The sequence below is a fragment of the Siphateles boraxobius genome, unplaced genomic scaffold (assembly GCF_051911475.1).
Source record: "Siphateles boraxobius isolate OS27281-9 unplaced genomic scaffold, OSU_SipBor_1 66, whole genome shotgun sequence".
Lineage (NCBI taxonomy): Eukaryota > Metazoa > Chordata > Actinopteri > Cypriniformes > Leuciscidae > Siphateles > Siphateles boraxobius.
The window spans coordinates 8,127,002-8,148,424 of record NW_027509193.1 but is presented as its reverse complement, the minus strand read 5'-3'; the positions used below and the strand labels follow the sequence as shown (position 1 = coordinate 8,148,424).

General features: G+C 40.1%; 2 protein-coding genes across 21 annotated transcripts in view; one reads left to right on the top strand and one right to left on the bottom strand.

The window, feature by feature from the left end:
* The first annotated feature begins 2,904 nt into the window (after positions 1-2,904).
* cbx7a (chromobox homolog 7a) lies at positions 2,905-8,414 on the top strand. Of its 2 annotated transcripts, XM_077212037.1 has the most exons (7): positions 2,909-3,236; positions 4,324-4,367; positions 5,078-5,120; positions 5,311-5,376; positions 5,490-5,556; positions 5,756-6,092; positions 7,118-8,414. In XM_077212037.1, exons 3-7 carry the CDS (start codon positions 5,107-5,109, stop codon positions 7,717-7,719), a joined length of 1,086 nt encoding a protein of 361 aa, XP_077068152.1. In that variant the 5' UTR covers positions 2,909-3,236; positions 4,324-4,367; positions 5,078-5,106; the 3' UTR covers positions 7,720-8,414. The 2 variants fall into 2 exon arrangements, with proteins under 2 accessions (XP_077068151.1, XP_077068152.1); XM_077212036.1 differs by lacking the exon at positions 5,078-5,120 and having other exon boundaries at positions 2,905-3,236.
* Positions 8,415-8,977: 563 nt separating this feature from the next.
* The window catches only part of ep300b (EP300 lysine acetyltransferase b), a 42,864-nt gene continuing 30,418 nt past the window's right edge, over positions 8,978-21,423 (bottom strand). For all 19 annotated transcript variants that reach the window (XM_077211999.1, XM_077212011.1, XM_077212000.1 and 16 more), the window contains exons 23-30: positions 21,203-21,270; positions 19,797-19,947; positions 17,073-17,219; positions 16,668-16,947; positions 16,376-16,543; positions 13,585-13,746; positions 13,216-13,497; positions 8,978-13,087 (exon numbers count right to left, since the gene is read on the bottom strand). In XM_077211999.1, coding sequence (XP_077068114.1) covers positions 10,139-13,087; positions 13,216-13,497; positions 13,585-13,746; positions 16,376-16,543; positions 16,668-16,947; positions 17,073-17,219; positions 19,797-19,947; positions 21,203-21,270 — 4,207 coding nt within the window. In that variant the 3' untranslated portion in view covers positions 8,978-10,138. The remainder of the gene's footprint in view (positions 13,088-13,215; positions 13,498-13,584; positions 13,747-16,375; positions 16,544-16,667; positions 16,948-17,072; positions 17,220-19,796; positions 19,948-21,202; positions 21,271-21,423) is intronic.

Sequence of the window (21,423 nt, the reverse complement as noted above, 5' to 3'; positions counted from 1 at the left end):
TCTGTGTAATGTGGTGTAGGCTAGGCTACCTGGTCATATTGCTGTTGGTTATATGTTCAACGTGATGATTACGTGCTGCGCGACTAGAGTTGATTATTATAAATATACATACTGTAGGCTAATAATAATTGTGCCCCCCCCCCCCATACATTTCATATGCCCCCCTTAAGACTGAGGTCTGGCGACGGGTCTGATAGGCTAAACAAATCAATACAATTTTACATTTTGTCAATATAAAAAATTAAAGGTTCTTTACAACAGACTCAATGATATTATTTATTTTAGAAACCTTTGAGTTTAAAGGTTTGGATATTTTCTTAAAAGAAGAAAAAAGGGACTTTATATCAGAGGAGAATATTCTTAAATCAGGATCATTGAATGATTCTGTCTTTATGAAGATGCATCTTGCCCAGGATTTTTATCGTTAGAATGAAAATCTGAAAACAAATTATAGATTCTGACATTTGTATGTTAAATAATCTGCTAAAGTTATTGTTGTTTAGCAACGATGCAACATTTATTATTTATAAACGATTAGCTTGGTAGGTAGATATCAATTCATTTCTATATCAATGGATGGGTCTATAATTTATTTCGAGAGACAAAAAGTTCTTGACGGTCAGGTTTATGTTCTATCTGGCTTAAACTTAGCTATACCACGTGTAGGTTTAGCTGCCCCCAGTCTTTTCTCACTTTAAAATTCATTTTCTTTTGTTGCCTGTCTTTAGCTTGCGTGAGATGGCCTCTTCTGGTAAGACCCTGTTTACCCCTTGCATTAAAACATACTCCACGTGGTATCTGGGGCAACATTACAGTAGATATTGGAAATATATGAACTTGTTTTTTTACAGTCTATGGTGTGAACACACAAAAAAAGACACATTTATAATAGGCATATATGTATACATGTATGTAAATCTCTCTCTAAGTAAAGAGTGGAACTGCACACTCACTCAAATATTTTGATTATTTCCAACATCATTTCTTAAAATAGCTTACTGGTCTGGACTAAAATGTAGGGTATGTGCACTTAATGTGGGTTTTATCATACTCTGTCTTTACCAAATTCTTTTTAACTTGCATCTCATAAAGGTGTGTTTGCTTTAAGAGAAAATGAAAATCTCTCTCTAAACTTATAAACACCCATCTTTTTTTACGACTTACAAAATAAACAACTTACAGAGACATACATGGACATGGTTTTAATGTCATTTTCAATTTTCTCTGCACAGCCCATCATTGGTGGTCAAAAGAAATCAAAGTGGCCTGACACTTTTTTCACTATTGTTCCACCAACAAGTGCTTGTGCCGCTGTACTTTGAAGATCAGGTGCAAATTGATGCAATCCACACACCTGACATCAATTTTGCGTGCACGCACACAAACACACACACACACACACACACACACACACACACACACACACACACACACACACACACACACACACACACACACACACACAATGTAATTCATAAATGGTGTTAATAAAAAAAATTGGGAACAACAATATTGTGTCTTTCTTTTAAATGGCCCTTGAAATTTTAGAAAAGGGATAAATTGTGTTTGTCTTCATAAAATGCTGTGTAGGACACTGTTTTGTAGCTGTATGACGACCAATAGAGAATAGAACTACAGCTAATGAAGGATCCATATGATTACACGGTACTGTATGTCTAATGGGCTAAATTTGGTTAATATCTAAATGTAACTATAAATTCACAACAACATATTTCACTCAGTCTTCCATATAAACGAAGAAAAGGCCTATAACTGCAGTATACTTGTCATAATATAGTTGATCCAACTGTGTGTTTTTAATTTTTCAATTCTCAAAAACACATAGACTTCTGTAGGCTGAGTGAAGAAAGGGAAGCCCAATTGAATAGCTACAGACATTTTAATCCGTGCAGATCTACACTGTAACGTTTATATTTAAATAAACAAAAACACAAAAAACTTGTCTATGAACGGGTTATTAATGTGTAAGAGTCGATTTAATTATGTTATTCCGCAGTATATCCCCCTACTGGACGCATCATATATCTGCCGGCTCCAGGTCTGCAGCCTCCCCTTATAGGAAAAGTACAGATTACTAAATTGTTTTAAGTAAGTTCAACACATTATTGGAGATTAAGTAAAGTTAACTAAAAAAATTTAGTAAGAACAGCGTTATATTTTGCAGTGTAATAGCTTTAGTGCTTTATTGTAATCAGCTTTTATTTACTTAACGATATTGATCAGAATTTGAAGAACAGTTGTTTTATTTACAGAACTTCATAATAGCACTTATCACCCTTACATTTTCCCCAAAGATGGTAAGACGTCCTGTTTTGTATTACTAGAAATAAATGATAGCTGTTAAATATTATTTTCATGTCATTCTTTAGTTCCTGGTATAGGTCATGCAGTAAATGGCTGATTCAAGTGTTTAAAAAACAAAAAATGCTTCATGCTGGGTCTTAAAAAATCCTGCTTTTTTACACTTGCACAATTACTGCTAGGGGATAGCAGACTATTCCTGATCTGTACTACTATACTGATCTGTAGTTCAGACTATTTACTAGTATGTATACTGATTGTTGATGGTACCTCGTGCTGTTGAATTAGTAAGTTATAGGGTCTGTAAATATATTATTTATTATTTATTAGTAGGCCTAGCCTAAATATTTAGATATATTATAGTTTCCCAGTTGAATGAACTCTGGTAGCCTACCTTTATCATACACTATACTGTATCAGTTGTTAGTAAAATATTTTTAATAGTAAATTTATCTAATAACAACTAGTTACCAGTAACAAGAAATACGTGCTAACAAGTCTTTATTTGACTGCTAATTAGAATTTTTTTAAATAATAAAATAGTTACATGTCAGAAGAATAAATGTTAACACTGCTTGCCATAGACGGAGAAGTGGGTGGGCGCGAGCGCGTAGAGCGTGCACGCGCCAAGCCAGTGTGTACATGTGTCGCAGATTTTAAAACTCAGAAAGAGGAGGAACAGCGGCGGACCTGATGGTGCACCAAGAGTACCAGTGGGTTTAAATCTTTAAAAAAAAATAACTGTTACAGTCTACGCAGTAGATTTAAGCGACATTTTATCCCCTGAGGAGGAACAACGAGAGAGATCAGAAACTATATTTGCTGCACTGGATGATCTCATTAACATGGAGCTGTCATCAATAGGAGAGCAAGTGTTTGCTGTGGAGGCAATAACGAAGAAGAGGATAAGAAAGGTAAGGATGTTGATGTGCGTGGGAAAATGCATTTATGTTCAATTGCTTTAATGCAATTTATTCTGCACGCACTATTACTTTCTGTTTTGAAATGATTAATAACGTTACCCCCCAAAGTCCGCACAGTGTTCTTCTATTGCCAGTTCTGAAATGACTCATAACACCTAAGCTTGCGTAACATTTCGGAACTTTTTCGTTGCATGACTTCAGGTGTGCAAAACAGTGCGGTAACTTTAATGTTATTCTTCAAAGTTTGTGGATTTTTATAACGTCTCCCGCTTGAATTGCGAGCGCTATAGATGGAGGGGGGTGTGTGAGAACAGCGGGCGCGTGTCATCATCATCGCGTTTATCTCGAAAAATCGCCGCGTTTCGTAGCTACGCAGTTTATTTTTATACGGGTGCAGGGTCAAGGATACTTGTAACATCCGCGCAGTTGTCAAAATAATCGGACCAGTTAAGACCAACCGCAGAATAAACAAGATTAAAGATATTTAAATAGTGATAAATAAAATAGGTCATGTTTATTAATAGAGCACCCACGAGCAAGTATCTCTTTGGTAGGTGTTTATGTAATTTATTTATTATTGTGTGTGTGTAGTATACAGCCAGATGTTGTAATGTACAGTAATAGCTAGTGATGGTGATGATGACTAACGCTCTGTATGTGCACGCGGGTTTGGTTTCGTACGCTCGAGCATGAAGGGGGAAAGACCTTCGTCGCTCCACACATTGCATGAAACGAGTTGTTTACGCGTTTCCATGGCCCCACCTATTTCCATCCCTTGAATGTTCCCTAAACTCGCTGTTCTTTTTAAATGGAACTCACTCACCCCTCTGTGACATCACCGCACCGTATCAGTAGCGAGTGCAGCGCCGTTTTCATCCTGCAAAATCTTCCATGTCAAAATACTAGAGTGTTAAAGGCACAGGCATGCTTTTTCTAAATCTGTCGGATGTTTGTATTCATTTTTTTTTGTTGTTGGATGTTTGTATCATGAATTTGTTGAGAATAGAATGGTGACGTATGTCTTCCTCTGAACTTTTAAAGTGAAAGTGACTCCTTTTCGTTCTTTCTCTTATTTCAGGGAAATGTGGAATATCTCCTGAAGTGGCAAGGATGGTCGCCTAAGTAAGTTCTCATATTAGTAATTTTTATCAAAGACCATATGACCTAGAACTGTCACAATATGTGGGTGAATCCCACAACACCATGTCATGAAGGCTTTGCTTTCACGATGGAATAAAAAATGTAATAGATAATTGCAACTTTTTATCTCACAATTGAGATAAACTCGTAATTAAAAAACTTAATTAAAATAAAAATTAGAAAATTAGATTTTGGATAAAACACAGCATCACATTATTTTTCTCATGTGATATATTTTATGGATGAATCTCTCGAAACTTGTCAAGAACATGTCCTGATCATCTCAAAGAAAATAACTAACTAACTGGATTTTACTTAAAGATAATGAAGTCTATATTTAGGAAATATGATAATATTTTGTAATTATCATTTAAGTCTGACTAATTTTCAAATTATTTGTCAAAAATCTAAATTTTAGGAAAATGTTATGGGGTTTCAAATCAGAATATGACTTTCTGTTACGGTTACAAAACGGCATCTATTTCATACATTTGAATAAAAAATTGATTGGTGAATGAAAAAAAAATATTTCTTCCTATTCATGTCTTTTAATTTTTTTTCTACAGAGGACACAGCATAACAGGAATAAAATATATACAAAAAAATTCTAATAAGTCTTTATTCCATTTGTTTGTTATGCTCTAAACAGTGTAACAAAACTAAATTCACAAAACTTTTTTTCTGGTTCTCAGGAGGATATCACACACGAGAAGACAATGGGATGCTGTGTTTAAAGTACTTTTTTGCCAATTTATTGGTTTTTCAATTAAAAAGTAGCCCTGAACTATTCAAATGAACATTTCAGACGAAAATTACTGTAGATTTAAACTTTAACTCCTGGCAAAAAATAATAATCTGTGCTTGAAACTGTTTCGGTCATGTTCCGCTCCAATTATTTGTTTGGAACTGTTTGTGTGAATGTCAGGTACAGCACCTGGGAACCAGAGGACAACATATTGGACCCTCGTCTGGTCCTCGCCTACGAAGAAAAGTAAGTCACACTCTGGAAACCTTCAGATGTGGAAATTAATAGGCTAGAAGCAGTGGGATGTTCTTTCCTTTCTATCCCCCCCATTCCTTAGCATATATCTCTCTTTCTAACAGAGAGGAGAAGGATAGAGCTCTGGCTTATAAGAGGAAAGGCCTGAGACCACGTCGAGTTATCCTGCGGGTATGAGTTAGCTTCATTATTTATCATTATTAAGTTCAGTTACAGTTCATATGAAATTTAAGTAATTATGATCTTTTTTTTTAACCATAATGCACAAAATCTGATACATATAATAAAATAAATCTGATGTACTTAAGTGTCCCAGAACTGCTGCAGTATCTGTATTTTGTGTTTGTGCATAATCAAACCCTCCAAACAGAACATCTACCCAATGGACCTACGAAGTGCACACAAGCTTCCAGATAAACCCAGCCCGAGAATCCGCCTGTCACTCACCCGTTCCATGGGGACAGAACTAGACCAGAATGGACGGCGCTATAGAGAAGGTGTTGGCTACCGCCGTATAGAAATACGCAAGAACAGGCAGTGCAGGTCCAAACTCTTGGATGACTTCAAACTATCCCAGCAACCAACCAGACATCCACTTCCTGCAAAAGACTCTGCAGAGAAAGAGTGGAATGGAGACGAGGAAGATGAGAAGAAAATGAGAAAAAATGAAGAAAACATAACAGAAGTGCACCAGGACATTCCAAGTGGTAGGTGTTGTGTGGCATTGATACAGCAACTGTTGCTAAGATACTCTGCATGCAACATATTCAGGGGTCATGAGGGCCATTCTGAAAAATATTGCCAGAATTTCTGAATCACAGTGACAACTAGCTAACACATGTTTGATGTGATTTAGAGAAATATTATTGAATATGCACAACTGTGAAGTAGTTCAGCCAAAAAGGACAAAGTATAATCTTATTTCAAACCTGCAAGATATAAATAAGCCGTCAAACCATAAACGTATAGTAAAAGCAGTGCGGTACGGTGTATTTAAAATCTTCTGACGCCATTTCATCTTTTGTGTGAAGAACAAACTCATCTAAATAGCTGTAAATCTATTAAAACCTCCATCATAGCACTCATAAGCCATTCAAGTAAATTTCAACTTGCCATCTTAAGACACAAGGTTGCGTCAGGTTTGTTGACAGTCACGTTGAATATGTCTTGTGATCAATCATCGATGTGAAAACAGGATGCGTCGTCTTGAAGCAGCAAGTCTATATTTGAGCCAAGAAAAAAACCCCATCATAAGCCTAAGTAGATTGTAGAGACCATTGGTGCCAATAGTTTCTACCATCTATTTGGCTTTACGATGCTTTTCGGAAACACAACCCAGGTCAGTTTGCCCTTTATTTTACAAAATTACAAATTTCACGAGGTTGTCCATTCGACTCATGCACTATATTCCAATTCTTCGGAAGTTATACTGTAGACTTGTGTGAGGAATTAAAAAAAAATATATATATTTTAATTGTTATTCATCGAAAATCTTCCCCACTGTAATAACATTCAAAAACTGCTGTTAAATATGCTTCACGCCAGGTTTTGTCAGGTCTGTGAAGATCATTGACATCAAACCTAGAATGACTTATATTGAGGCAACACGAAATAGTCAAATGTCTTCGACATGTCTAATGACTTGAGGATGACTAAATAATGACAAAACATTCAGTTGTACATGAACCGTTCCTTGAAAGTTTACTCCGAGTTTCTGTCGTTTTTCTGCCAGGTAAAGAGATGTCTGAGGTGTACAACTCTTCCACAGAACAGGAATCTGTAATTACCATCCAAGAAACTGAGAACTGCTCTTCCATTTTTGACTATGCTGAGAAGCCAAGCGAGGACACCTGTCCAGTTTTCGAAGCAACAGACAACAGTACAATCTCCGACACACAAAAGAACGAGCCAGACACAATCACTGCAGAGGGTGAGGACTCTGTACGGGTATCACATGACACAACAAACACTGATCAATCACTACTCAACAGTACCAAGTCAGAAGTTGAGAAAGGCGTGTTTGACAAAGTACAGAACAGACCTTCGGTTATCGAGGTACATTTGAGTGCTAGATGTGGACAGGAAGAGGTAAGAGAAACAGGTGAGGTAGATAGTTTAGAGGCCAAAGAAAAGGAAAGAATAGATGCTGACATCACAGCAGAATGCACAACTACATTACAGGTTCCAGTTGACGAATCGCATGCTTCCTCCATCACCACAGTGTATCCTGAGAAAGTCATTGTGACTCAGGTGACAATAAATTCCTTGACTGTGACCTTTAAAGAGGCTGTGACTGCAGAAGGCTTCTTCAACAGCTGTCGGCTTGAGGTCTAAACTGATAAGGAACCCAAGAACAACAATACAATAGATTTATGTACATGTAGTCAGGACCAAGTGAATGACAGGTCACAGTAGTGAAGCAGATATTGTCTAAGCAAGGTAAGAACACCTACAAGGCATTTTTCTCTTCAGTTTGTCCTTGTGTCGTTGTGGTAAAATAATCGTTGAAGGACGACATTTCTGATTATATTCAGTTATGCTGTATCTGAAGACTTTAAGCATGTAAAGCAAATCTTTATGTCTGTACCACTACTTTTCCATCAGCAGCAGTCATCACTATGAGAAGAAACTGTTTTTAAGTTCCGAATCAAAGACATAACTACTGTTACATCGCCTCTTTTGTCCTGTAACCAACCAGGAGGGAAAAGAAAAGGCCACTTGGCTTTGTTTCCATATCTGCGCCTGAGCTCTCTTCACTCTGTTCGGAGGCCTTTGTGCATTTTTAAAGAGACAGTATTGGTTTACATTCACAACTGTTACAGTGGGCGCTTTTGTAGGGGTAGATCCTGTTCATTGGAACACATGTGCTTTAGGTGTGCTTTTAGCATGGCAGAAATCAAAGCCGAGCCTAAATGACATGTTTTGGTCGTGATAGTTGAACATGGCTTGTCAGCTCTGTTGTTGCCCTCACGTATGACAACTACACTGTTTTTTGCTTGTATTTACAGCAAATAAATGGAAAAATAAAAGTTGTGGGTGATTTTATTTCGGTGTAAGTAAAACTTTTTGGTGTTTTAAGCCCATTTCTGCTTCAGAGTAAAAAATTGTCACATTGTGAGATATATATACACTTGCAGAATATGTAGTCAGGTCCAGAAACAAAGTTGCAATTGCAAAAGTCACAATTATGAGAAATAGTCCCAATAAAAAGACATAAATCTGCTCTTTTTTTTAATGGTGAGGCAGCTTTCATCAAATCAACTTAATATTAACCACTCAGGGAAAGCCACTAATGCAACAGTTTTGCCATGCAATCTCTTTAGTTCCTTTTATCACCTTTATCATCATTTGCAGGAGCAACAGGTTCTTTCGCATCAGTCTGAACGTCAACTAGCAATGACAGCTGGCTGATGAGTCAACTATGACCAGCCTAACAGCACTTAACAAAACAAAACCAAATCCAAGAGCACTGCCACTCTGCCAAAAGAAAGAATATCTGTTTGAGCTACATAAAGAGAAAGATTTGAGCAGAAACACAAGTGGTTCAAAATTTTAATCTTCAAATAATCCCCAATAAGAAATGACCAATAAATTAAATTTATCTTCATTTTATTAAAAAAAAGTAAGAAGTCCACAGTTTGTGTTTCCTTTGTACAGTACAAAATATTCAAATGAAACTCCCAAAGTTCAGAGCAAAGAAAATTCTGGAAGTGGAGAAAAAATAGGAGTGGTACTGAAGGATGAAATTTGTGAAATCAGTGGTCTGTCGCTCATCTTCATCGTTTCACTGCACCATACAGTTCATATGTGAAACGCTGCTCAATATGACATTGGCGCGAGCAGATGAATTTCAGCACCACATCCAATACACACACACACACACACACACACACATACATACATACATACATACATACGTATGCATACAAACTTTCATCCACCTGTACAGACACCTCCACTATCCAGTAAGTCTTTTAAGGAGTGCACACACATTCTGAGGGTGAGTGTTGTGCGTCCAAGAACTTGTCCTGCTGCAAAGCAGTGATGTCCAATGGAATTTCCAATATGGCATGAAATAAGATCCATTGGGCAGCAGAGCGCACACCAAACCCGAACCCCCAACACTGTAATTTATATTATCCTCAATAACCTAAATCTCCAGCTAACGTAAAGGAATAGCTCCCCATCTTAATAGGTATTAACAAAAATATATTCTATGTGAACTGTAGCAGTCTCTGGGAACACACATGAACAAAATCCATCATGACAATAAATGAAAAAGCTAGAATAAATAAAATGCAAAACTCAAAATTTACAAGGAAGATATGCATGTTGAGATAATTATAATAACATTTTAGGCTTCACAATATTTGAAATGTTCCATATGACTGTAAAACAAATAACAGAGACTGGTACATGGTCAAATATATATATATAAAAAAAAGTCCTTAGTCATTTGCACTTTTAATTTTATACCACTTTTAAAATCTTAAAAAATATCTCTTGAAAAAGGAAAAGTACTCCCCTGGACGTGACATTGAAAATATTACGTGTGGTTTGTTCTCTGAGGCTGAGAAACAATCCTCTCTTTGTACACAACTGGCAAAAGAAAAAAACACCCCATACTTATTTGTGTCGAATATTTGCTATCTCTCATAGGAGGGTCCATCTTCAAAGCAAGTATCTTTGCAGTATAAAAAAAGCTAACACTGTCTCTGGTGAGGTTTTGTAAATTTCATAATAACTATGATTTCTAAAGGGTTAGATTCATGTTAATGCCAAGGTCCTGGCTACTAGGTGGAAGCATATCATTAGCTCCAGGTCCATGGAGTCCTGCCATGCCACTGAGCTGAGACAGCATGGCATTCTGATCTGCACCAAATCCGCCTGGGTCTTTAGAGTTGTGCTGAGGCTGTTGGGGAGGTGGAACCATGCCTGAGTGATGCTGCTGAAGGTGGCTGGGATGCGGTGAACCCGTCTGAGGCGAGATGTGGTGGGGCGAGGGCTGTGGTTGCAGGCGCGGGGACGGACTTGAGTGAGGTGGCTGGGACTGGGGTCGTGGGGAGGGCTGAGGGGAACAAACCTGGTTGCTGAGGGAGGATGAGAGCTGTTGGCCCTGCAAATGGGGCGACTGAGACATCTGTTGCTGCGGGCTCATGGGGTTGTTCTGTTGTGCCGGTGAGGTGCCACTGAGATGATGTTGCTGCGCCTGAAGCAGACGCTGATGCAAGGCCTGTTGCAATAATACCTGTGATGTCTGATGACCGGGACCTCCTTGTGTGGGCTGTGGACCTCCTCCGGGACCCATGTCGGCACCCGGTGATGCCGCATTCTGCTGCTGTTGCATCTGTAGCTGGTGTTGCTGTACAAGTCTCTGTTGCAAGGCAGCTGCAGCTTGCTGTTGTGCAGGGTTTCCTGGAAAATTCTGTGGCTGGCCAGGTTGCACTACTTGTAGTGGTTGGCCTCCTGGTGGGACTTGCATGTTACCCTGCTGACCCATGTACCCTTGCTGCTGTTGAAATGTGGCATGATTGCTCATTTGATGCTGCTGCTGCTGTTGTTGTTGCTGTTGTTGCTGCTGCTGAAACTGTAGTTGCTGTTGCCTTCTCATGACCAGATCTCTGAACTGTGGATTTATGTTGGCCATGTTTGGAGCTCCCTGGCCCTGAATACCTTGCTGTTGCTGCTGAAGTTGTTGTTGTTGTTGTTGCTGCTGCTGCAAGGCAGTGACTTGCTGCTGCTGTTGCAATAGCGGGCGCTGTTGCATTTGCTGCTGCTGTTGCAATAGAGGGCGCTGTTGCATTTGCTGCTGCAATAGCGGGCGCTGTTGCATTTGCTGCTGCTGTTGGAGTAGCGGGCGCTGTTGCATTTGCTGCTGCTGTTGCAATAGCGGGCGCTGTTGCATTTGCTGCTGCTGTTGGATCTGAGAAAGTTGAGTCTGCATGTTAACACCCTGTCCAAGGTGCATGCCAGGCTGGGCCACCCCAGCCTGGACACCCACTGGTTGACCTCCCATAGGTCCTGGCCCTCCCTGTGGTCCAGCAGGGCCACCTGTACCTCCTTTATACTTGTGAACCCGTTGCTTGATAAATGCTGCCATTAGTTGTGGGCTAGACCGAAGAATGTTGAGAACTTGCTGCTGCTGTAGGGGAGAGCTTGGAGATCGCAGGGTCCGCAAAAGGTCCTGCAGGGCTCCCTGGGGCAGATTGCCAGCTGCTGCCCCGCTTGCTACGCCACTCTGCAGACCAGCCTGCACCATACTCATCAAGGCATTTCTATTTGGCATTTGGGCTGCTTGCTGTTGTTGCATTTGTTGTGGTTGTTGCTGCTGTGGTTGGGGCTGCATTGTAACCATTCCCGGCTGAGCCATCATGGAAGGTCTCTGCTGGGCTGGCATACCCTGCCCTGCCCACTGTTGCTGCTGAGGCTGAAGTGGTGGGTTCATTCTCGGCTGTTGTAGATGCATTTGTGGTGGCATCTGACCTTGCACACCTGCCTGTTGAGGCTGCTGCTGCATGGGCCCCGATCCCACCATCATTCCCTGAGGTCCTTGCTGCTGCTCCATCTGCACCCTGTTCGCTGATGTTTGTGCCTGTGGGGCTAACCCTTGTGGCCCTACCATGCCAATACCAGGGTGGGATACTCCCATTTGTCCCTGTGGCTGTTGGTGCTGTGGCATCATGCCAGCTTGCGCAGCCTGTCTCTGTAGCAACTGAACATGTGCCATCTTTCGCTGTGCATCTGCCACTTGCTGAATCTTCATGGCTATCTCCACAGCTGCAGGCGGAGGACCTGAAGGTTGCTGTTGCTGGGACATAGGTGCTGTGCCGGGGTTGCTAGGGAGTTGTGGAGGAGTCGCATGGCCAAGGCCTGGTTTACCCTGGGACTGTGGATTTGGAGAGGGACCTGTGGAATGGGGTCCATATTGATTGTGTGGATGTGGGATTTGCCCCAAAGTTTGCTGAGGAACCAATTGGTGCTGTGGTGAGGTCATCATACCACCTGCACCTGGCATCTGCTGATACTGGTGGTGGATGGGATGCTGAGGAGGATGCTGGGGAGCTCCAGCTGGGACTCCACCTACACCAGGCTGGGGCAGAGATGTAAGGTTCGGTGTCAGCTGTGTGGGTGTCTGAGGCGTTGCAGGCTGTGTACCGACCGATGTTGGTGTGCTAGGACCTGTGGCCCCGTTGTTGCCGGGTGATGGAAGACCTCCAGGCGGCCCACTTCCAGATGATGGTGGCTGCCCTACTCGCTGCATGGTGGCCATACGTCTACGCAGCATTTGCGCTTGCTGCAGCCTGTGTTGCAGCTGCTGCTGACGAAGCTTGTGCTTGATGTTGAGACAGAAGGGCACAGGACACTTGTTTTCCTGGCAGTGCTTGGCATGATAGCAACATAGTGCAATAAGTTGCTTACAGATGGGACAGCCACCATTGGTCTTGCGCTTGCAGCCCTTAGTGTGTTGCACCACTCTCTTCATCTTCTGGCAAGATGGCAGAGAGCAGTTAGCATTCCGACACTGGCACGCATGCACCAGTGACTGGATGCAGCGCTGGATGCTGAGACGTCGTGAGTCACCAGGGTTCTGAGTGGAAGCTGCAGCTTGGTTGTTGCTCTCATCATCAAGACCCAGTCCAAGTTTCTCCATCTTATGTTCATGGCCCTTGGTGTTGTAGCAAGTGATGCAAAGATCATAATCCTATAAAAGGAAAAAAAAGATAGTTAAAAAAATTGCAGTTTTATCGAACATCAAAGTTCCTTAATGCAGTATTTTTTTGAAACCTCTTCACTGACAATCAAAGTACAATCCCAGCTGACATTTCTTACCTCACAAACAGTGCAGTGGAAACGTGTCTCAACGTGGTGCTTGCATTCATTGCAGGTGTAGACAAAGCGGTCCTGGCTCTGATTGTGCAGTTCTACTAGCATACACATGGTGCTCCATTTGCCCCGCCTCAGCGAGCTGAATTCAAGGTGCTTGTCTCGTGCAATTGTTAGGAAAGCATCTCGTCCGTCCATCAGATCACAGGCCATCAGGGGGTCAGGGTCCAAAATGGGTGGAAGGGAATTGGCAGAAGGGCCAGCAATGAGTCGAATAACAAAGAAAACCTTGAAATCAAGCAGAGTGTTGACATTTGTGAGTTTGGCCCAAACATGTAATGACAAATGCTTCAAATGTTTGTGGGAGCTACATACCTCTTTGTGTTTCTCCATTGTGGCATAGAGTTTTTGGGATAGATCATTAGAGACATTTGGCATGCCTGGTTTCTTTTTATTGGATCGGCTCAAGCTGCCTTTGTTTTTGCTAGTCTTCTTGCTGTTCTTTTTTTTGGCATTCTTGCTGTCTCCATTGGTTGCCTAGATGATCAAAAGACATTAATATTAAGCATTACATTAACAGTTATATATAACAGTTAACTTATAACAGTTAAGTTTTAAAAATAAATATTAAAGGTGCAATGTGTAAAAATTTTGAGTATCTATTAACAGAAATGCAATATGACATCCATAACTATGTGTTCAGTGGTGTATAAAGAACTTACTTAATAAACCGTAATGTTTTTATTACCTTAGAATGAGGCATTTATATCTACATGGGCGCGGGAATCCCCTTCTATGAAGGTCGACATATTGTGACGTCATGTTTCTACCGTAGCCGACAGCGAACAAACAGCGTTACAGAACGCGTTTCGTCACTACCTTGAAAGAGAAGCCGCAGAAAGCTAGAAGCTAGCCATAAACACCGTGAGTAGAGATGCTCCAATCAGCATTTTTGGGGCCGATCACCGATTACCGATCACCAAAATCATGATCTGCCGATTGCCGATCACTGCCGATCACAGAATGGCAGGGGAATGGGAATCTTTTAACTAAAATCTAGCAGAGTTTGCACCATTTGTAGAAATGTGTTTATTTAATTGTATTTATAAAATGAGATGTCGTAAGGCTACTGTAGGCCAGCTTTCCCAAATAAGGCAGAGTAACATTAAATTATTCCAAACAAAGAGGGTTCAGGCAGACCAACACACATCAGATCAGCCTAATGGGAGGGGATCAAGTTACACTTAGGCATGTTTGGAAATTGTAGCCTCTTAATACACCCACTACATTTACTAATTGGCAACAAAATGTACAACTTGTTAGACCAAAACTGGCTACTGATAAAAGGACAAAACTATGGCAAGTTTTTTTCTGTTATTAATATGAACGTCTGATGTAGTTGAGCAGAATGCTCTTTTATGAAGTTACTTCATTAAAGGACATATTTAATGAGATTATGCCTGAAAAGGTTTTGGAGTTTTAAATATATATATTGTATAAAATGACTTCTTGTTTATATTTGTTTTGTTTTATTGTATTTATATGATATTTGTATTTTATAATTGAATTTTTGCCATGAAAATAGCTTTGAATGCTGACATGGCATTAAATAAAATAATCTGAATCTGAATCTGTTGTAGTTGAGGAACCAACTACGTCAGATCAAAAAAAATAAAAATACCACCACCACTTTTGAAACATCTCGCTGCACGAATGTACCAATACAAATAAATAAAAACATCTCCAGTTAACTCAGAGCATTCATTTTGTTCATTAGTTAAATGAGGCGATCTAGCACTGAAATGTTTTTTTTTTTTATCAAGTGATCAAAGTGCTCGTTGCCGTATCGATCAGTGGCGCAGATACCGCGTTCTGTTGTGGCTCGCGCGGTGCACGGTCTTCACTCGGACGCGCGCTTCAATCCGTTGGGAGACTCCCTATTCGTTCCGGTGAAGGAGAACTCATGTTGCCACTACCAACCTCCACTCGGCTGTTGTGTGCCCGTGCACCACGCATGCAGGTGGGAAAAAGTCGCGCGAGTAATTTACGCCACGTGATCGGCTTTTTTGATCTGCGCTTTTGGGGTTCGCCGATCAATCTATTTTTAGCCAATATCGGCCGATCATGATCGGCGTCCGATCGATCGGAGCATCCCTAACCGTGAGTAGTGACTTTTCCCTTGTCAGTGGTGTAAAATATGTAGTTGGATTCTTTCATGTAACTTAGTTCTTCTCCCTCGCTGTGTAATGGCTTTGCTATGTGGGGATAAATGTGCTGCACGTTTGTGAGACAGCTGATTAGTACTCTTGTCATTGACCGTAAAACAGTAACGTTACAGGAATCACCAACCCGTCGATCTTGGAAGCATTTTAAGTCGATCGCGAAGATTTTTCAAAATCAGAGAAAAAAAGCCTATTGTGTGTAGTAAATGGTGTCTAGGGGATGCGGAGGTGCGCACGCTGTTACAATCACGTTATTTTTGCCGCACGCACCTTTGGGCTCATGCGGACGCGTCCAGTATAAACAAGGCTTAACGCTTTAACCAGCTCCGCCACAGTAACAGCTCATATTAGCCAGCTAAACTTTTACTACCCTGTTAGAAAAAATATATAGTTGCATAGTTTCATGTGGTTCTTCTCCCTCGCTGTATTATGGGTTTGCTATGTGGGGAGAAATGTGCTGGTTACGTTCGTGAGACAATCAACTAATTACTATTATTATATTACGTATTAAGACCCTTGATCCTCACCTGACTATGGCTTTGTAAACTTTATCCATGATATGGTTTATAATGGACTGTGGTACAGAGACTTGGTTTACTCTGGCTATTCTCTGCCGTCTCAGACGACGATGTTTGTCCCGTTTGGAGGGGTGAGCGGTGGGCTGAGCCCTTAGTGTAAACTCGCAACCGAACCGCTAGGTGTCGCTAAAAGTCACACACTGCACCTTTAAGTGTTAAAGCAGCTCCACCAGAATGAACTCTACCATCTAGTCAAAAACAAGTGAGGATAGTAGCTGGCTAAAAAACCCAAAGGATGTGCTCAGTTGCTCAGTTTCTCTAGAAACTTTAAAAGTTACTTAGTTTGTTGATGGTAGAAATGTTATGCCCAAAAAATATTTTCCTTTGGCACTTGAGTACAGGTTACAAATTTGGTCAATCACTTACATCAATGCTTTCACTAGAGGTGTTGTTCTCCTCTCTCTTCCGTTCTTCCTCCTCCTGTTCCAGCTCTTTAATACTTTCCTCCAACACATTAGGCCAAAAATCACCTTCAAAATATGGGAGCTCCTTCGCACTGGTCAGACGATCCTCTGTTGCCTGCTTGAAAATGTCCTAGGTGAGGAGAAGCATGCAGTATTTAGTAAATGGCTAGAAGGAAAAGACTATTGTTGTGCAGTATGCTGACTCAAGTATAAACTTATTTTATTGTCAATCAGAAGTACAGCTGTTACAGTACCTTGTAGTCATGTACAATTCTCTCAGATACTGCTTTGTCAAGCATTTTCTTGTACCACTCTTGTAAGCGTTTAGGTTTGGGAATCTTCTGATCCGATGGATGGCAGTGGAAGATGTAGTCGTCACCCTCGCTTGGTGGGCAAGCCCAGATGTGGCCAGTGACAAACCCCATTTTTTTAACGTACTCCAAGTATCCAATGAGGATCTCATGATAGACTCCTGTTCTCAGGTGACGGGGTTGGAAAAAGTGCACACTGTCTAGATAGGAGATGTACACACGTCTGCATGGAGAGAGAAAGACAGAGGATATCAATCGCAAAGTTACTTGAGTTTCTCAGACCCCTTTGTAATGCTATCCATGTGCACATGAGAGAAGATTCAGTGTATGCCTGTGTGTTTTTTTAACCTTTGATTGGGCTGAGGGCAGTCGGAGCCGTATTCTTGCACGTGCATTCCAAAGAAGCAGACATCTGTTCCGTCAATATCCTCAAATGCAAACAGAGCTTTTGTCCTGTACGGGAATGACTCTGACATCTCGCCACTATCAACAAACCTGTAATAGAAAGACAGTACATGTTTTAGATCTTTTCATGGTGACTATTAAAAAGATAATTTATGAAAAGACACTACCATAAAGGAATGAGGTCTCTGGAATTTTTAATTAAGCAAGCATGAATATTTATAATTTTTTACAGTTACTGAATCAAAGATCCATGCTTTAATCCACTTTCTATCCATATACTATACAAACTTGGGTATTGCAATGTTGTTTTTTCATCTGCCTAAAGGCCTTTAGTTTAGAAATGATTTGAAAAAGTCAAAGCATTCTGAAGTCATTCAATTTTAATGATGGCAATGCAAGGTAGTTGTGTCCAAGTTAAAATAATTAAAACAAGATAAAAAAAGAAAAAGAGTGTAATAGTGACCTGCCTCCTCTGAGACATTTGAGTGCAAGCAAAGATGTTAAGCTTTACAAAAATCATGGGCCTTACAAGAGTTTGATTCATGCATTGATAGTCGGTCATTTTTTTCATGATGCAGTGGGGTTTTTTTACAAGCACTTTCCTCTCAAACTGATTTCTTGTCAAAATATATATATATATTTTTTTTATTACAGGCAATGTGTACCCCACCTATGACTAGATTTTCAAAAGCTATTGTAGTCCAATAACGTTCAAAGATGAAGAGTTGTTTTTGTTAACTAAAAAAAACAGGGTTTTGTTAATTCAAATAAAGCTGAAATAAACATTAAATGAAAAAAAAAATTCAACTTAAAGAAATGTGGCCTGAAATAAACAAATAAAAATAAATAAAAACTAAGAAATATTACGAAATCTAATCAAGTGAAAACAAAAGCACAGAATAAAATGACTAAAACCTCAACTAAAATTGAAAATCTAAAACTAAAAGCAAATTAAAAATATTAATAAATACAATAATAGTACATAAATTATACTAAAATAACACTGGTTAGGGCATTCAGTAGTATAAATACCTACTACAACCAACAATACAGCAACTTGAAGACCTTCAATGACAAAATCATCGTGTGAACAAGTGTATTACTTCATGTAAGGTTATGGAACATTGTTATGTTTCATAATAATCACAAGTATAATACAAATCACATGAAATCAAGCAAACAGTTCCAAATTCCAAAACCTTAAAGGGGTCATATAATGCCATTTTTGTACAAGTTCATATGAATCTTTAGGGTCTAAATGAAAACTTTGTAATATACTTTTATTAAAAATTCTTATTAGTATTATAAGAAAACTCTAATTTTACCTGCTCAAAAACAGCTCTGTTTTCAGCACGCCGTTTCAGTGTATATGTCTTTAAATGATAATGAGCTTGCTGACTCCGCCCCTCTGTTCTTTGGGGCGTTTTTGACACAACGCGCGTGGAGTGTTGCCTTGACAATAGTTGATGTTATATTTTGGCGAAAGAATGGCAGCGGGAGTCTCTGAGGACACATCTGTAGTGTTGCCATACCAATTTGAACCGGAGTCGGACCCGGAACAAGATGACGGCCCCGAAGAAGTTCGACCATTAAGGCTCGAACAGGACGTTTCTGAATGGTTGGTTAACGTAATGTCACTTTGATCTATTGTACGTACTGTCAGGGTAGAGTAGTGGGATACAAACGCTATGTGTTTACTGTAAGTTATAGGTTAGTTCGTTGACAGATTTATGTTGAAAAACTTTTTTTTGGTAAATGTAGGCTTGTCAGTGATGCGTAAAGTTACTCAATGTTCGGTACAACTATCGTGACTGAAACATGTCCTGTCATGTCAGTAATGATTCTAGCAGTAGTTGAAGGATACCTAAGAATTTGTTGTATGTTTAGTGCAGTACGAAAATGTTTTATGTTTTACTTAGTGTTAGCACGTTAACTGTAACACCTGCGTACACAGATTTTAATAACACAATAACCATAACGCATTGTTCATTATAAACGTGGGATTATGAATTATATTGAGAACGTTACATAGAATACATGCCGTAATCTACCCTGAGTGTAAACATTAGCCGCATTCATCGTGAAGCGTGCAAGCGATTTGCAAAGATTAATATGTATCGTAAAAGGTTATACTCACTTCTTCTGGAGGTGCAGCAGGAACACGAATAGTTGGTACCGATTCCTTTTTCAGGAGCAGCTTCTTAGCAAAACCAGCTTTATACTGACCCTCGTTTAAAAAGCAGTCTGATGAGAAATGATTCGCGCAAACATGAACGCATTTACGTTGATCGTGGGGAATATTCCCATCGTAAACAAAACTCAGCCACTGCGTCTTCAGCGGTTCAAATTTAGGAACATCAAAATGATTTCTGTGTTTGTTATTGCACCCAAGAACAGAACAACACAATTGCTTGGACGTGGGAGCAACAACCGTGGGAGGGGCGTCATGCGCCGTGTGACGTCGCACGGTGAAACGGCTCGATTTGAGAAAGGGGAATACATATAAGGAGATTAAAACATAAACACCGGATGTATTTTTATCATTATATGATGGTTGTGTACAGGCACTGCCAACACACATTGCAGTACAATCAACTTGTAAAAGTGCATGTACCATTATATGACCCCTTTAAAAGAAGCAACATAAAACTCTGCACTTTCCCTCACCTGGACTTCATGCCAGGTTTGACCTCCACTACTTTATCAGAGACGTGGACCACACGGATGGTGACATCACCAGATTCTGGATGAGTATGACGCTTCAGATAGTCGTTCACTCGTGTCTCCAGGTAGTTACCAAGCTTTGTCTGAGGAAGCCCTGGGATAAAGAGAAAGTTGAGCAGGGAGTTAAAAATACTAATTACTAATATATCATTTTATAGTACAGCATGAAAATCTGGTATAGGGACGTCCCGCGTGACGTCACGCCATTTGGAGCAGCCATTTTGACGGAATAGAAAATGCTATACCGCCGGTGATAATACAGCTCGTCGCAAAATATTTCTATCATGCCCGAGCGATGCTGTGCAATTGGATGCGATCAGATACATGATAATACTAAAAGGAATATCTTTATACCGTATCCCAAAAGAAACAAAACGGAGAAACAAGTGGTTGGCGGCAATAAACAGGCAAAACGCTGATGGCGGTGTTACTGTTTGGCTTCCAACTCAACACAGCTTTGCACTCTTCATTTTGGATCAGGTAAGTTGTCCCCTCGAAGGCTAATGAATGATTTCTCGGAGTTCGAGATCAAATGTTATAAATCCACTGTTGCAATAGAAATCCGCAATGTGTGTATGCACACTACCATTCAGCATAACATAACAGGGCTCTCAGGTGTCACTCATTTCGGTCTTTTGTCACGCTCTCCCGCCACACACTGTATTTCTCACGCTGAAAAACTATTTGTAATATATTTAATATGCCGCAGCGCCCAAAACTCTGGCCGCGCCGCTCTCACTGTGGAACCGGCAGGAATCAAGCGCGTCTCCTCTGGTGTTGTTCGTCGAGCTACACAATAGCCAATCAGAAAATAGCACTATTGTATCTTGGTAAGATTTAACACAACAACCAATGAAAAAAAATGTACACGGTTCTAATGGTGTATGGGTTGACTACATTTTTCTACGTTTTTTTTGTAGCAGTGAAACCAACATTAGCTAGAAACAGTATTAAAGTAGTAGTAAAGAGTAGAGAAGAGAGCCGTGGAATTGCTCAGTTAGCTTCAGAGTCAGTAACGTTACTGGTAAATGCATTTACCTAACACACTGTAGCCCAATGTCAAAACGTTTTTCTGTAATTATATTATTAGTATAATAATATACTAGTAATATATATTACCGACGGCAATGGATCTATTATTAGAAGTGGCCCACCCCTAATAATAGATCCATTGCCACTGAGTAGCTGACGGATGTATTCCGTCAAAATGGCTGACACGCGGCTAGGGGTCACGTGACTGGGAGATCCCTATAAATCACACTCAAGATCTGCCAATTGATTGGTCAAGAATGGCATTCTATAAGCAAAAACAATTTTGGGGATTGCAGATTTTTAAAGCTCCCACTTACTCTTTGCACAGTATTTATTCTCCTTCCTTGTTGCATTGGCTTTTTTCAGACAGCCTCCACAAACAAACCTGAATGGATGGGATTAAGGGAGAGAGGGATATATTTGAAAATCAGATCTCTGGTTATGCTGATATTATTTCCTCTATACATAAATTAAAAAGGCTGACTTTATATTAAGTTGTAAACTTTTTTTTTTTTGAAAGCCTTACATTCACTGACCA